This window comes from Hyperoodon ampullatus, assembly GCF_949752795.1.
Source record: "Hyperoodon ampullatus genome assembly, chromosome: X".
NCBI classification, from domain to species: Eukaryota; Metazoa; Chordata; class Mammalia; order Artiodactyla; family Ziphiidae; genus Hyperoodon; species Hyperoodon ampullatus.
In genome coordinates this window covers 19,182,554-19,197,754 of record NC_136913.1, presented here as the reverse complement: position 1 = coordinate 19,197,754, position 15,201 = coordinate 19,182,554, and the positions used below count along the sequence as shown (strand labels likewise).

The following is a 15,201-nucleotide window of genomic DNA, read 5'->3' as shown; positions in this document are numbered from 1 at the left end:
CATTCTTTTCAAACAAAAGCATTTATGGAAAGGTTATTAATGGTTCAGAAATCCTAAACAAATTAGAAGCTAACAAGAGAAGCTAACAAGAAACGCTAAGGAGTTAATTAGGAAATCTGGAAGGCCTTACTGTTTCTCAGGTTGGCACTGCTGAGCCTGAGGGGCATTCTATGAACAACAGCCTTGCTAACATCACTGCTCATTTCTGGAACAAGAGGTGCCAAGTTGGAGCACTGAGCACACAGAGGAAATAAGACCAAACAACAACGAGCCACAGCATTTGGTAGTGTTTGGGGTAGTTTTCTTTGTCTCTGTAATTTTCCCCTGGTATAGAAATAATTTTTGTCCTATAGTTTCATATCATGGAAGAAGAAATTAGTTTAACCACTTTCGTAGATAAAGCAAAAGATTTCAAAGAATACATTTTCTCCCTTGGCATCCTAACCCTTATGCCTTAAACATTTAAAAGGTTTTCAGTGATATAAAAAGACATCTCATTGATCCTTTCAAAACAGAATGATCTTAAAATGTATTTCAGGAACAATTAGAAAGAGGTATTAATGCTAAAAATGAGAGAAAAGAATAAATTTTCATTATAAATAGCAAAATAAACTTTTTCTATATATAATACTTTTGAATATTTTTTAATGATGTTACTGTACAACATGGTACATACAGCGATCTGGAAACCTCCAAGTATAGATTGATTTGGCAAAGCCATATAAAACTGCAAGAAAGATGAAGTGTGAAAAACAGCAGGATGTAGGTTAAAAATAGACAAGTAAACCATGAATTGAAAATAAACAGTAAAGCTACCAACTGTGATTCACCTCTGAGGCTTTTCCTCTGGGAAAGTCTGTTGTTTCACTCAAGTCAACATTTAAAATAAGAAGAAAAAGGGGATTTCTGTTAGCCTTAGATTTTATTTTATTTAAGAAATGTAAGGAGCTAATTTTTGAAAATAAATGTTACTTAAATGGAAGCTCCACTGAAATTGCAGTTTTTGTGATTTGTAAACATTTTCCCTAGCACCCTAATGCTTTTGCCTTAAACATTCAAAAGGTTTTCCATGATATTAAGAGATATCTCATTGATGTCTTCTAAGTAAAATGAGAAATAAACTTTCTTTCTTTTTTTTTTTTTTACAACTTTATTGGAGTATAATTGCTTCACAATGGTGTACTAGTTTCTGCTTTATAACAAAGTGAATCAGTTATACATATACATCTGTTCCCATATCCCTTCCCTCTTGCGTCTCCCTCCCTCCCACCCTCCCTATCCCACCCCTCCAGTCGGTCACAAAGCACCGAGCTGATCTCCCTGTGCTATGCGGCATAGCACAGGGAGAAATAAACTTTTCTATAAAAAAATTCTATACAGCAATTTGAAGTATCAAGGCCAGAAAAAGAAAAGTGGTATTCTTGTTTAGCACTTGAGGAGAAACACCAAAGTACAAATAAATGTTTATATACGCCACGTTCCTAAGAATCGCTTCCTCAAAATCCTTAAGAACTAGTCCACGTTCAAAAGGAGATGTAGTATGACAAAGGAACATGATAAAAGAGAAACAAGAAGGGCTTTGGTATCACAACAAAAATAGATTCAAATTATAATTTTCAAACTAGTGAATAACTTCAGGCAAATTACTTCATGTTTCATATGTAAAATGGGGATAATGATACCCGCTTCGTGAGAATTCGATAAGTCAATACATGAAAAGCATCTAGTTCAGTATGGAACTAAATTAAAGATTTTTTTCCTATTCTTTCTTTTCCTTTCTCCCCCTTCAAGTGACATAAAATAAAAACTGCAATAAACTCATCATATTGCTGTGCATGCAAGTTCTCCCCAAAATGTAAAAAAAAATTAATGCCCAAAAGTCAGATTTTTTAAAAACTAAGCCAGTTGTTTGGCATCAAAATAACCATAGTTAACTGACAGAATTTTTCATTTTTCAACTAAAGAATTATATTATATTGTACACTAAAGGAATAAACTAAGGTTAAAGATCCAATGCTTGGCAATATTCGATCGCAGTGACCATTTTAAACCCTCCAAATTAAAGACAATCTACTATGACAAGTCAAGATATTAAAAATTTTTGATCAACATAATTTCTATGGAACTTTTATGATTAAGTACTTAAGTTCTAAGTTATTCAAAACAAAAATAAAAAAGACAAGATACATTCTTACCTTATATAAAGAAAGCACAAAAACAGATTAGTTTTGGTCTAGAACTTAATATTAACTAAATTTAGTCAGAGAAGAGGTAGGGAGTTAAATCATGATTCTACAAGTCACCAACAAACTTTGTTAGTGTTTATTCTTTGAAATTATGTAAAGGGAAATAAGACGAATATATTCCTCATATGGCTTTGGTGAACAAGGTCAATGATTTATAGAATATTAGTGCTTAGAAGAGAACTTCAAATTCTGCAGGTCTTACATCCTTATTCTCAAAAGAAAATAAAAACAGAGGTTAAGGTTCAAGGTTACCCAGGGCCAGAGGCAGAGCTGAAGCTCAACTCTCTCTTACTTAGCCCTTTGTTCTTTTATACTATTTCACGATGTATTTCGGCAGGGATTCACAGCAGCGGTCATGGAGAACACTGCTCTTTTGGCTTTTCTAGCATTGATTAATGTGTTTTGCTTCCTGTGTAGTTTGCAGAACACACTGAAACAAGAGGGCATGTGGAATGTTGTCTTGTGCTCTTGCTGCTACCTAGAAAACATTTTTTCTTTGAAAGGAATAAAAATATAACTTAAATACACATCCACTAACAATCTCTAATAAAAGTCTGGGCTACTTGTCAGGAAAACAAACAGCGTAAACATTTCACTTGGCACAGTTATAGATAAAATCCTATTACAGGGCTTCCCTGGTGGCGCAGTGGTTGAGAGTCCGCCTGCCAATGCAGGGGACACGGGTTCATGCCCCGGTCCCGGAAGATCCCACATGCTGCGGAGCGGCTGGGCCCGTGAGCCATGGCCGCTGAGCCTGCGCATCCGGAGCCTGTGCTCCGCAAGGGGAGAGGCCACAGCAGTGAGAGGCCCGCATACCGCAAAAAAAAAAAAAAAAATCCTATTACATTTAAATTGATTTTGGGACCTTTTGAAATTTATATTAGCCAAGGAGCAGTTAAGATAGTCATACAATCCATGGAAGAGAAGGAAGCAAAGTAAGTTCCCAGATATAGAAGTAGCCCTCATCATTTGCCTTTCCTCTTTTCCAACACCTCTAAAAGATGGAGTCTATGAAACGTAGAAGTTAATATTATACAAAACTATCCTGAACTACAAACCACTTCACAGAAAAATTTCTTCAGAGGAGTTATCACTTACCTTTAACTCACAATCAACCCAAGAATTCCAGTTTTCATTAATTCTAAGTAAAAACACTACACTGTTGTTGGTAAGATCACATATATCCTGATTCCCTAATTTACCACACACTTACAGCCTTACCCTGCCTAACCTGTCAGCAGCATTTGACTCTACTGACCATTTCCTTTTTTTCCCTAAAACTCCTTATTCCCATCTTAAACGTTCTCACCACATACACAAAAAAGGTAATTATGCGAGGTGATAGATTATATTAATTAATCTTATGGTAATCATTTTGCAATGTGTATGTGTATCAAATCATCACGTTGTACACTTTAAACTTACAATGTTATATATCATTCATATCTCAATAAAGTTGGAAAAAAATAAAATAATACTAAAATATCAACACTGCCCCCCCCCCCACCAAAAAACTCTTTACTCCCTTTGCTACCGTGACACCACTCTCAACTAATTCTATCCTATGGAGTCTGGTTATGTCTTCTTATTTTTTTCCATAAGCTGAACTTCTAATCATCCTTCGGTTCGTGGTGGTATGCAGAGGTCATTCCTTTTCTCAGTTCTCTTCATTCACTCAGAAAAATTTATTGAGCACCCACTATAGGACAGGAACTCTTCTAGATAATTGTGATAGCAGTGAACAAAGCAGATGAAAATCCATGCTCTCCAGAAGCATACGTTATATATAGAGCAGTCAGACAAAAACAATAATAACACATAAGTAAATTACATACTGTGTTAGAAGGGTTTGTGTTATGGAAAACAAATAGAGCAGGATAAGAGGAATCCATTCTAAAAATCTCCTTACACCACCATATTAATGTATTCAGGACTTTAACTACCACCTATATTTTAACTATTCCCAAATCTCTATCCACCGTATATCTTTTCTGAGCAGCAATACTCTAAAGACCTTTTCACAATCTATCATGGCCAACACTCAACACTTGTCCTCCACCATAACCTGTTCCTCCCGTTTTGATAATGGCATCACCATCCATTGGGTCAGCGAAGTCAGATACCTCTTATTCACCCTAGGTGTCTCCTTTTTCTTAGTCTCTCTGTCTAACAGTCTTCTATCCTCACTGCTGCTTCTCTAATTAAAGATCTTAGTAAATAGCAATGGAGAGAATCAACTCTGTAGTCAGGTGCCTGGAATGAATCCTGGCTCCACCACTTACTTCCTATTTGGTTTTGAACTTAACTTCTGCCTCTGTATGTGCTAGTTTTCCTATCTGTAAAATGAAGACAACTCTCCTAGGTTTGCTTTGAGTGTGGCTGGTAAGCATCAGAATCACCAATAGTAGCAGCAGCATGATAACAGTTGGCACTCCATACTGGCAGGTCCCATATCCATGGATTCAACCAACCTCGAATCGAAATATTTGAAAAAAAATTCCAGAGAGTTCAAAAAAGCAAAATTTGAATTTGTTGTACAAGGCAATTATTTACATAGCATTTACACTGTATTAGGTATTATAAGTAATCTAAAGATGATTTAAAATATAAAGGAGGATGTGCGTAGGTTACGTGCAAGTACTGTCATTTTATATAAGGGACTTGAGAATCCTCAGGTTTTGGTATCTGAGGGGGTCCTGGGCAGGTACAAGGGACAAATATTCCTGAAACAACCTCTTAACTGGTTTCCCTTCTTCCAGCCTTATTCTTTCCCTAATCTTTCCCAACATTATAGCCCAAGTAATCTTCAAAATTCAAAGGTCTGAACACAACAGTGACCCTAAACAGCTCCCCATTGCCTTCAGCATAAAGTCCAAATGCCTTAAAATGACAAAGAATTCTTTTTCTCCTTCTTCTTTCCTTTTTAAAACTAAAGCTGTTAAAGCATAATCATTATAGACAAGCCAGCCTGGAGCTGAACTTTCCTGAGAAAAATCTTCAAAATATAAACTTCAGTTTCTTTTTTAAATTTACAGTCTCAGCAGATTTTAAAGTTATCACAAAGTTGTGTCTTTTCCTTCTAAGTATACATTTTATTTTTATGATCAAAATGTTAAATGGCCTTTGATTTAATGATCACATAGGTAGTATGATAAAACACAAAATAAGCATTGTGAGAACCTTTGCAGCAATGGAAGCCAAACAGATGATTTAAATTATTTCCTTCAGACTTTCTGTCACATTTTCTCTTTCTATGAAACAAACACAAAACACCATTGATTGACTTAATGGATTACTATGTATGTGTGTGTATGCTCATGTATGTTTGTAGATGAATTGGCATTTACTAAGGACATCTTATTAGATGATAAAAATAATGCCACCATAAAAAATTATATAATACAATAAAATCTCAGAAACTACTATATAGTGTTCTAGAAGCCATTATGTGATTTTATAAACAGCCATACCTGCCATTAAGAAGTAAAAACATTCTCTAATCATTCTATTTATTTATTTATTTAACAAGGACTAGTGTAAAAAGAAAATAATGAAATTTACCAAGTATAAATATCAAGGCTGAGCTAACTTACAATTATAGGACAGGTGATACTTATAAGAAGATATAACTAAAATCAAATATATTTTCTATAAGTTTCTGATTACTGAGAAGCCTCCTGAAACAAGTATACTACGTTACTTAAGGATAAGCCATATTTTAAATATATTTACTTATTGACCATTATACAACTTGTAGAATTTACATGTTTAAACGGCAATTACTTCATACAATGGATAAATGTGGTTTAAACAATTAATGAGAATTTTCATGATGTCATAATATAAGAGAAATATGCTGTCCACCGATTAATTATCAAAAAGCTAATAATTACAGCTTAGCGTTCAGATTTGGATTTAGTATTGTCATGTTATATGTTATTAGTAATATATATAAATTTAGACAATATAGAATTAAGTAAAGTTACCTTAACTTTTACCTTAGACATACAAATACTGTGTTTTTAATACAGTCTCATATTTTTAAAAAGCTAAAATATTATACAGTTGAACCTCAAACAAAGAGAGGGTTAGGGGTGCCAACCCCACACAGTCGAAAAGTCATGTGTAACTTTATAGTCAGCCCTCCACATGCACAGATTCAACTAATGGATGATTATGTTCATGTAGTAATGTAGTGCGTATTTATTGAAAAACTCTGTATATAAGCGGACCCATGCAGTTCAAACCCACGTTGTTCAAGGATCACTGTGTTTATATGTGTATATATATGTATATGTATGTAAATTCTACTGACATTTATTCAAGAAAGAATTCTAGTAAAATTCTACATATCAGAATTTCTTATAAGAGACAAAATGTTTTTTAAGATTTGATTATGTAACCATCATAACACAGTACATGTCCCCTACAAAAAAATTTTCAAAAATGAAAGAGCTTATTTAGTTATTTTTAAATAGTTGTAATGTTTTACCATTAAAATGTTTAATCACATATACAATTTTAATCTAACTTTTTTCATTTTATATTATGAAAACTTTTATGTGTTCCAAGACAAATGAAACTTAACTAAATTAGCAAAAAAGGACCAAAATTGTTTTTATAATATCCAAAATTGACTGTGCAATGTGAATAATAATAAAGAATGAATAAAGCAAAGGTAATGAGACATACAATGCATGCTATGAAAGTTTCAGTGTCTAATTACCCATTTAAAACAATAAATAGAATACTGATGGTCACTTCCTTAAATATGATCAATGAATGAACAGAATACAGAAAATCAGGAGACAAGGTAGTATTATAAATCTTGTTATGACAGCCAAAAATGATTTTCCTTATAGAGCAGCAAATGTATTTTGAAACTGTCAGGGACTAATTATTGATTAGCTACTTGGATATAAAATTTTGCAAACAGTTAGTATCTCTTTGATGATATGCTTATATTGTGGTAAATCATAATTAGGCATTTGTTAATATTCCTCGTACTTATCTAATCCTTTCACAAGAAAAAACTGAAATAACGTTATATTCACACTGATGCCTGAGGAGGATAACTTATGAAACATGTGAAAGATTTTACCTGTCCAACCAGGCAAGCAGACTCTTGGCTGCTCCAATCAGATCCACAACCGAAGTCAGAAAATCATTTGGCAATTTTCGGCTGGTTCTCCCATCATAATGGCCACTCCTTCTCCTCCCTGTTATAAAATTCTGTAGATTTTTGGCAGATGCATTCAACTTGTGAGAAAGGGTTTTTAGATTTTCTGTTTCCAAGCCATAATTCTGAATTATAAAAAGACAGAGAACAAATATACTTAAAGTCAATATTTTATTCATTCGTTAAAACATTTACTGAGTACTTTACTATATGTACAGGCAGTGGAACAAGTATTAAGAGTTACACATAAATAAGATAGGATTCCTGGCCTAGCAGAGCCCATAGTCAAATGAGGATTTGGGGAAACGTCAGATAAACAAATTACAAGAAAATGTGTAAGTGCTAATATGAACATGGAAAGATGAGGGCATTATATCTTGGAATTATGCCACCCAAGACAGAAAGATTATAAGGACTCATAAGCAGTTTCTTTTTTAACCCAAACCTAAGTTCATTTACTTGTGAAATTCATTATTATCAACAATTATTTTTGAGTATTTATTCTATTAGCATATGCATAGTAATGAATGTAGGCACTAGGAAAAATTCTGCTTCCCCAAAATGAGAAAGTACAATCCAACAATAAAATGAAATAGCAAAAAAATAAATCATATACAATAGAACTTTTCTTCTGTGTCCTCTTCATAATGACTCACATAAGAAGTTTATTTTATGATATGGTATACCAGGAAAACCTCTGCATCCTCAGGGAAACCAATACGCTTTCTCCTTTTTATAATACAAATTATAAAACTAAACTTATTTATAATTTTGTCATGGTTGCATTAGCTCACAGTCAAATATGAAGCACATCTAAAGAAATCATAATGACTTTTTGGTAAGTATAATTGTTCTTCTTTTCCTTGGTCTCACTTTTCAATTTCTATTAATATATATTATTTCACCCTAAATGTTTTATCTATAAATTATTGCAAAAAGGCTTTATATGAATAAATACAAATAAACTTTTTTTTACCATATTCAATAGGAAAATATTGTCGGATCCCCTCAAATAAACTTTAGGGAAAGATTTCACAAGTCACAATTAATTTTAGAACAGATCATTGTGAGTTGTTAACCTGATCAGAGGATGACCTTGATCAAAGTACTTAGCAGTATGTACGTTACTGTCATTTGTAAAATTAAAAGTATTATTAACTTACAGAAAATCATAAAACCCAAAGAATGTTAGATAGCCTCTGAGGCCCAAATAAATTCTAAGTTTGATTTATCCCCTCCTTTTACAGTTAAGTAAAGTGAGACACAGGGAGATATTTTGATTTGCTTAGAGCTCAGAGCTTAGAGTAGACAGAAATCAGAATGGGACTACAAGTCCCCAGGCCACCTGTGAGGCAGTACCTCTACCCCCACTCCTTAGCACCAATAATCTATTGCTGTTCAAGCAGGGTAGTAGAAACAAGTGAAACAAAATGGAAGAAAATACTGGGGGAAATGAAAAAGGGAAGAAAATGGCACAATGAATTTAGCTATATTATCAAGTCAACAATCACTGGGTAGCTAGTTTATATGAAATTTAGGTTTACTTTTTCTATTTAAGGAAAGAAATAACTTAGAGGAGAAGAAAGGAGGGTGTAGAGGAAGATTTGGATGCATAAACATTAATAGCAAGTTCTGTATGTTACCACTAAAGATTTAATAGTGATAAAAATCTGATTGTTCTTTGTTGAGAATTTACATTTTTACTAAAAGAACACTGTTTTGGAGCCATGGATTTGTTTTTTAAAAAACATAGTATATTATACATTCACTGCTAAATTTGAATTGCAATAGTCTCTCAAGTTAAAAGGTTTGGTTTACACAAATAAAACAACATTCTATTCAAATTCTATTGCATCTGAGCATGGATTATTTGTGAAACATTTGGGAGATTTTATCCAGCATGTATCCTCTTATAAGAGATATTCTCTAATGACTAGATAATGACTAGATAACTTGTATCAACTAAACTGAAAATGATACTTTTGAAGTACTTGAAAGTATTTTCAGAAGCTTTTCCCTGTGTTAAAGCATTTTCCCTTAAGTACAACAGTGTCTGTCTTTTTCATTTTTGTGTATTAATGATTTTAATGAGAAAATATTTGTTTACAAACAAATTATAAAAATTTCTCAGAGAAACTCAAATTTAAATAGTTTATTAGTGATGGGCTTCCCTGGTGGCGCAGTGGTTGAGGGTCCGCCTGCTGATGCAGGGGACACGGGTTCGTGCCCCAGTCCGGGAAGGTCCCACATGCCACGGAGCGGCTGGGCCCGTGAGCCATGGCTGCTGAGCCTGCGCGTCCGGAGCCTGTGCTCCGCAACGGGAGAGGCCACAACAGTGAGAGGCCCGCGTACCGAAAAAGTGTAAAAAAAAAAAAAAAATAGTTTATTAGTGAGGAACCTAATCAATCAACCTGGTAACATAACTTGCACTCTATAGCCATTAGCCCCGACAAAAGATTCATTTAAATTATCTCTTCTTATATTACCATCCCAAATATTTTATTAGAAAAGGTAAAAATGATTTTAAAAGAATACAGATCTTCTCATAAATAAAAATCTGAAGGCAAAGTAAAAATACTTTGAAGATTCCAAAATTTAAGATAGCATTACATTAAAAAAAAATACAACTCAAGAATTAGAGAATAGAAAAATCTTCTGGACAAAACCTGGTAAGATACTCTGAGGTCTCCTAACTTGGAAGCCTACTAAAGAAATATCCTATATGGAGGAATTTCAGGTAAAAAATACAGGCCACAGAGGAATCCAGTAGCGAGAAGAGACAAAAAATGTGTAGTAGAAGATGGAGAAGGAAATTCTTAAAACTTATTCTAGTTAACAAATATAACTAGTTAAATTAATAATTCAAAAGCATTTAAGAATTCTAGAAGAGTACAAAAATAGGTTAGAAGCTTCTCTGTATATAACAGTGTCTGTGTGATACTATTTGAACAAAAGAGATGGATTAGTTGATGTCTCAAGTTAACTTTCATCATCACAGTTCTCAGTTCTAAGTAGCTCAAAATCAATTACTGACAACACAGATATCTTTTTGCTTTTTCCTTCATGAAAGTGGACGGTTTGTTGTGACTCACTAAGTCACCAGTAAATCACACTCCCCTGCCTACCATGTAAAGAAGCAACAAGTATATGAAGCGCCCCTTTGCTTTTGGCCAAAGGTATGCAGATGAGAAGTACTGTCTCAACTTTTTAAAAATGCAGGTTTATTCACTACAGACTTGCTTTTTACTGGATATGCATGGGACAACTAGGCATTACTATTGGTACAGAAAGGACTACATCAAGTAAACAAAAGCTTGGACATGAAATGTACTTAGCGACTTTCTTTATCCTATATGTTACCTACGTGGCCAGTAACATTCATGCCAGGAACCAGGTGTGACTCCACACTGATTCAACATAGCCAGTCTAATCTTAAGGAACTGATGCTAAGTTTCTACTGTTCTTCTCTCAGTTATACGCATGCAAAAGCACATGAAAGAAAGAAACAACATTTTAGAAAATCGAGCTGGCTCCCTCACTAGTGGCAAACTGTCACTAAACACTTAACTGGAAATATTGGCACCATGTATTTTACAATGTCAATGCTATTTTATTCAGAGCTCTTAATTTGAATGCATCATGTAGCAGGTGTTAGGTTTTATAATACTTTGCTTTATAAATATGTGTGAGTCCTAAAAAGATTGCTTTAATGAATTTTTTTAGAAATGAATTATTTTGCGATGAATGAACCAAGCAATTATGTTGCAAAGAAACAAATCCTAGCAATGGCAGGCATCAAATTTTTCCTGCAAAATACCTATTACATGAAAAGTATATGAAGAATGAAATGCAAACTATTCTTTTTTTTTTTTTTTTTTTTTTTTTTTTTTTTTGCGATACGCGGGCCTCTCACTGTTGTGGCCTCTCCCGTTGCAGAGCACAGGCTCTGGACGCGCAGGCCCAGCAGCCATGGCTCACGGGCCCAGCCGCTCCGCGGTATGTGGGATCTTCCCAGACCAGGGCACGAACCCGTGTCCCCTGCATCGGCAGGCGGACTCTCAACCACTGCGCCACCAGGGAAGCCCTGAAATGCAAACTATTCTTATCCTGTCATAAGTGATTCACTTGTACTTCTCAATAAAAGGTACATTGTCAAAACATAAATTAAGGGCTATACATTAAACTATATGTATTTTATTTATGCTTTACTATTTTAGTTAATACAAGGTGCTCTCTATTGAAGCACACCAAATGATAGCATAACAGCTTGAAAGAGTTAATATAACTCCAAATCATGAAAAGCTTATTTCTTTCTAGGATAACATGGTACAAACAGTATAGTTGGTGCTTAATAAATATATGTTGCATGAATGAACAAGTTACTAAATAAACCTTTGATTTTCAACAGCTGCCATAACATTTATTCCCCATCAGGACTAACTTCAAGACAAGGCAGATGAAAATATTCCATTCCTCAAAAAAAACAAAGGAATTTGGTAATTTTTCTGTGTCTTCCTTATTTTAGGAACAGAAACTTCAGAGTCTGAGGCTGTGTCGGCAAGAGAAAAAAATTACAGTTCTCTGGAGAAAGGCAGAGAACTTCATTCAGTAAGATAACATTAATTTAATATCCTCTACTTGCTAATCACTAGGCAGAAAGCATATCAAGGACCAAAAAACCTAAGCAAAGAATTATAAGGTGATACAAAGTGTAAGGTGACGTTCTTCCCATCACTTCCCACTCTGCAGCAGCTAAATCAAAATTCTTATTTTTCTCTGATCACTGCATACTCTTTCAAAATTCTGTCTTTACACATATTTTTTCTGCCTAGATAACTTTTCTCCAACTTTTTTATCTGGCAAACATCTACGCATCCTGCAAGTCCCAATGCAAATCCCACTTACAGTTCCTGGATCCCTCAGTAGTGTTCATCATCTCCTTCTGCACTCCCCTGGGATTTTAAAAAAAATATCTATATTATCTTTTAATGACTTTTGTCTTTACTGGACTGTATACATCTTAAGAGCGCAGACTATGCCTTTTTAATCTTTGTATTCCCTGTGGTAGCACTGTATGAGCATGAATATATAATTGCTAAAAGAAGAAATAAATACAGTAGATGTAGGAAAAAGTAGAAGAGTCAGTAGAGACATTACAGTTTTGAAGAGACAAAACATAGTTCCCCATTGCCAACAGCACAACTCCTGATGCAATCAACTCAGCTTGCTGAAGAGGGATGTCACCTCCTGATTTTATAATGGCATGTAGAAGTAAATCAGAATTCACTGCTCAGAAATTTGCTTTATATTCACTGGAAAACATCTGGTGCATAAACTGTAAGATATGTGCACTTTTAACATGTTGATGTATAGCCGTTAGGAAGCAGTGAAAAGGAAGTTTAATATTTGACCTCCTCGGAGAATAAACATAGAAAGAATGAATTTAATGTTTTTATTTTTGTTTGTTTTTGTTTTACGGTACGCGAGCCTCTCACTGTTGTGGCCTCTCCCGTTGCGGAGCACAGGCTCCGGATGCGCAGGCTCAGCGGCCATGGCTCACGGGCCCAGCCGCTCCGCGGCATATGGGATCCTCCCGGACCGGGGCACGAACCTGTATCCCCTGCATCAGCAGGCGGACTCTCAACCACTGCGCCACCAGGGAGGCCCGAATTTAATGTTTTGATTTATTTTTTTCCCAAGAAAATGATGCAACACTATGCTGCTTAAACCCAGAACTGCATGGCAGTGGTCTGTATCTCTGATACCATCCTTTTCAGTAAGTCTAGGTCAGCAGAGCTTACCCCAGGCCAAACTCCAAAGCCTACAGGTCTAGACTATCTGTAGGTAGTACCGTAGTCATCAATCTTATTTCCTTCTTCAAAGTGGCAGAGTGGAGCTCAGCATGTGAGTGGTTCATCTAAGAGAAGCCCTACTTATGACACATACACTCTAGACTTCAAGCTGTGACACACTCAACTTTACTATTATAGAAGATGTGGCAAATAGGGGACTGCTAGGTCAGATACCCATCTCCAAGCCACTTATATTGTACCTTCATAGCGATTCTGACTCAGATTTGGAGACCAGTATGCAAAAACACTGTGGACTCTTACCTTACCCTGAGTACTAGCTTTTATTTCAGGCATGATTTCTGCAATCTGATTCAGATAAGGCAGAGTGCAAGTGCATGCTCTGGTCGGAATTAATTTCTTTTATCTCAGGAATAAGGAAACAAGATGATCCCCAAATTATCATGTGAAAAATATGTCAAGTCTCTTTCATCACTGCTTTCAAAAAATGTTTATTCAGCATCTACTATTGCCAGGCATTTGTGCTACACACTAGGTGTTCAATAAGCAATGTCACTTTTCCCACATAGCTTGTAGCAGAAGAAACAGACATTAAACTAATAAATACACACATAAGTATATAATTATGAAATGAGATGAGGGTTAAGAAAGAGAGGAAGAGTGGGGGGCCAATTTTAGACCAGGCCAGGGTGAGGGAGTGATCAGGGAATATCTCTGAGGAAAGGACAATTAAGGTAAGACTGAAATGTGTAAGTGGGAGGTACTATTCAACCAATCTGGTTTCAGATTCTTTAAAAACTATTTTCAATCAGTTCTTTTCCCCTTGCTTATTCTATTGGCTTTTAGTGAAATTTGATGACATTATTGGTGTTCCTTAATGAAAATAACAGTTCCCATTGCTTTTGTGACAACTCTTTCATAGTTGTCTTCATGCTTCTCTGACTACTCCATAAGTCTCCTCTGCAGGCTACCCTTCTTCCTTCCCAGCTGGAGTGTCAAGTTGTGTCCTTTGTTCTTTATATTCTACAGGCCCTTCCTGGGTGATCTCCCTATCTATGGATTCAATCCCTATATACTTGAGACTCCCAAATCTCTATCTTCAGTCACTTCTCAGCTCTAAATTCATAAATTCAATTGTCTGATGAGTATTTCTTTCTGGATAACCCAGAGATGCCTCAAATTCAACAAATCCAAAACTCAATTTATATTCCCACCTAAATCTATTCTTGCTGCTATTGCCTATCTTCATTATTGGAAGATCTTCTACTCTATCTCTGCAGCTAATAAGATGGAATCTTCCTCAACTTCCTTTACCTCACTCACCACTCCTAGTCACCAGGTCTTCTGTATTCCTGTTGCACATCCTTAGTTTAAGCCCTACTCATAGCCTAAGTAGATTATTTTAAACATCTCCTAATTGTTCCCCTGTCTTCACTCTATGTCCAGTCCACTCCACCCTTTTCACTACCATCAGTTACCTTTTTAAAGCAAATATTTGATCATTCTTGCATAGTCCTCCAGTGCCCAGATGAAGAAGTACTAATCTCTTATCAGGATATTAAGGTACTTTACAGTCTGGCCCTATTCTATCTTTTAAAGTCTAATTTTAGGCCACTATTTCCCACTTATTTTTGGTGGAAAAATAGCTTATCATTTTTCATACACACCAGGCATGCTCCTTATTCTGTGTGCCTCTGTATGTGCCGTTTTATCTACCTGGAAATTCCTTCCCTCTGTTCCTCCACCTCTTAGAACACATGCTCGTCCACCACTAGGCTGTTAAAGATCACCTCTTTTGCAATACGAACCCATTTATCTTAGTCAAAACTTCTGTGCCCCTAATACTCAGCTCATAGTTTTATTTTAGTAATTATACTATAATATTGTGATTATTTATATGTCACTCTCCCCCCACTAGGCTTTTCAAGATGGCAGGAACTAGATCTTACATCTGTCACACACAGTG

The 15,201-nt window shown here is 35.3% G+C and overlaps 1 protein-coding gene across 4 annotated transcripts in view; it reads right to left on the bottom strand.

Annotated features, from left to right (window-relative positions):
* Positions 1–15,201, bottom strand: part of CNKSR2 (connector enhancer of kinase suppressor of Ras 2) — a gene marked incomplete at both ends in the record, with an annotated part of 259,781 nt that overhangs the window by 190,783 nt on the left and 53,797 nt on the right. For all 4 annotated transcript variants that reach the window (XM_079727709.1, XM_079727710.1, XM_079727711.1 and 1 more), the window contains one exon: positions 7,348–7,550. In XM_079727709.1, the coding sequence (XP_079583835.1) occupies positions 7,348–7,550 (203 nt within the window). The remainder of the gene's footprint in view (positions 1–7,347; positions 7,551–15,201) is intronic.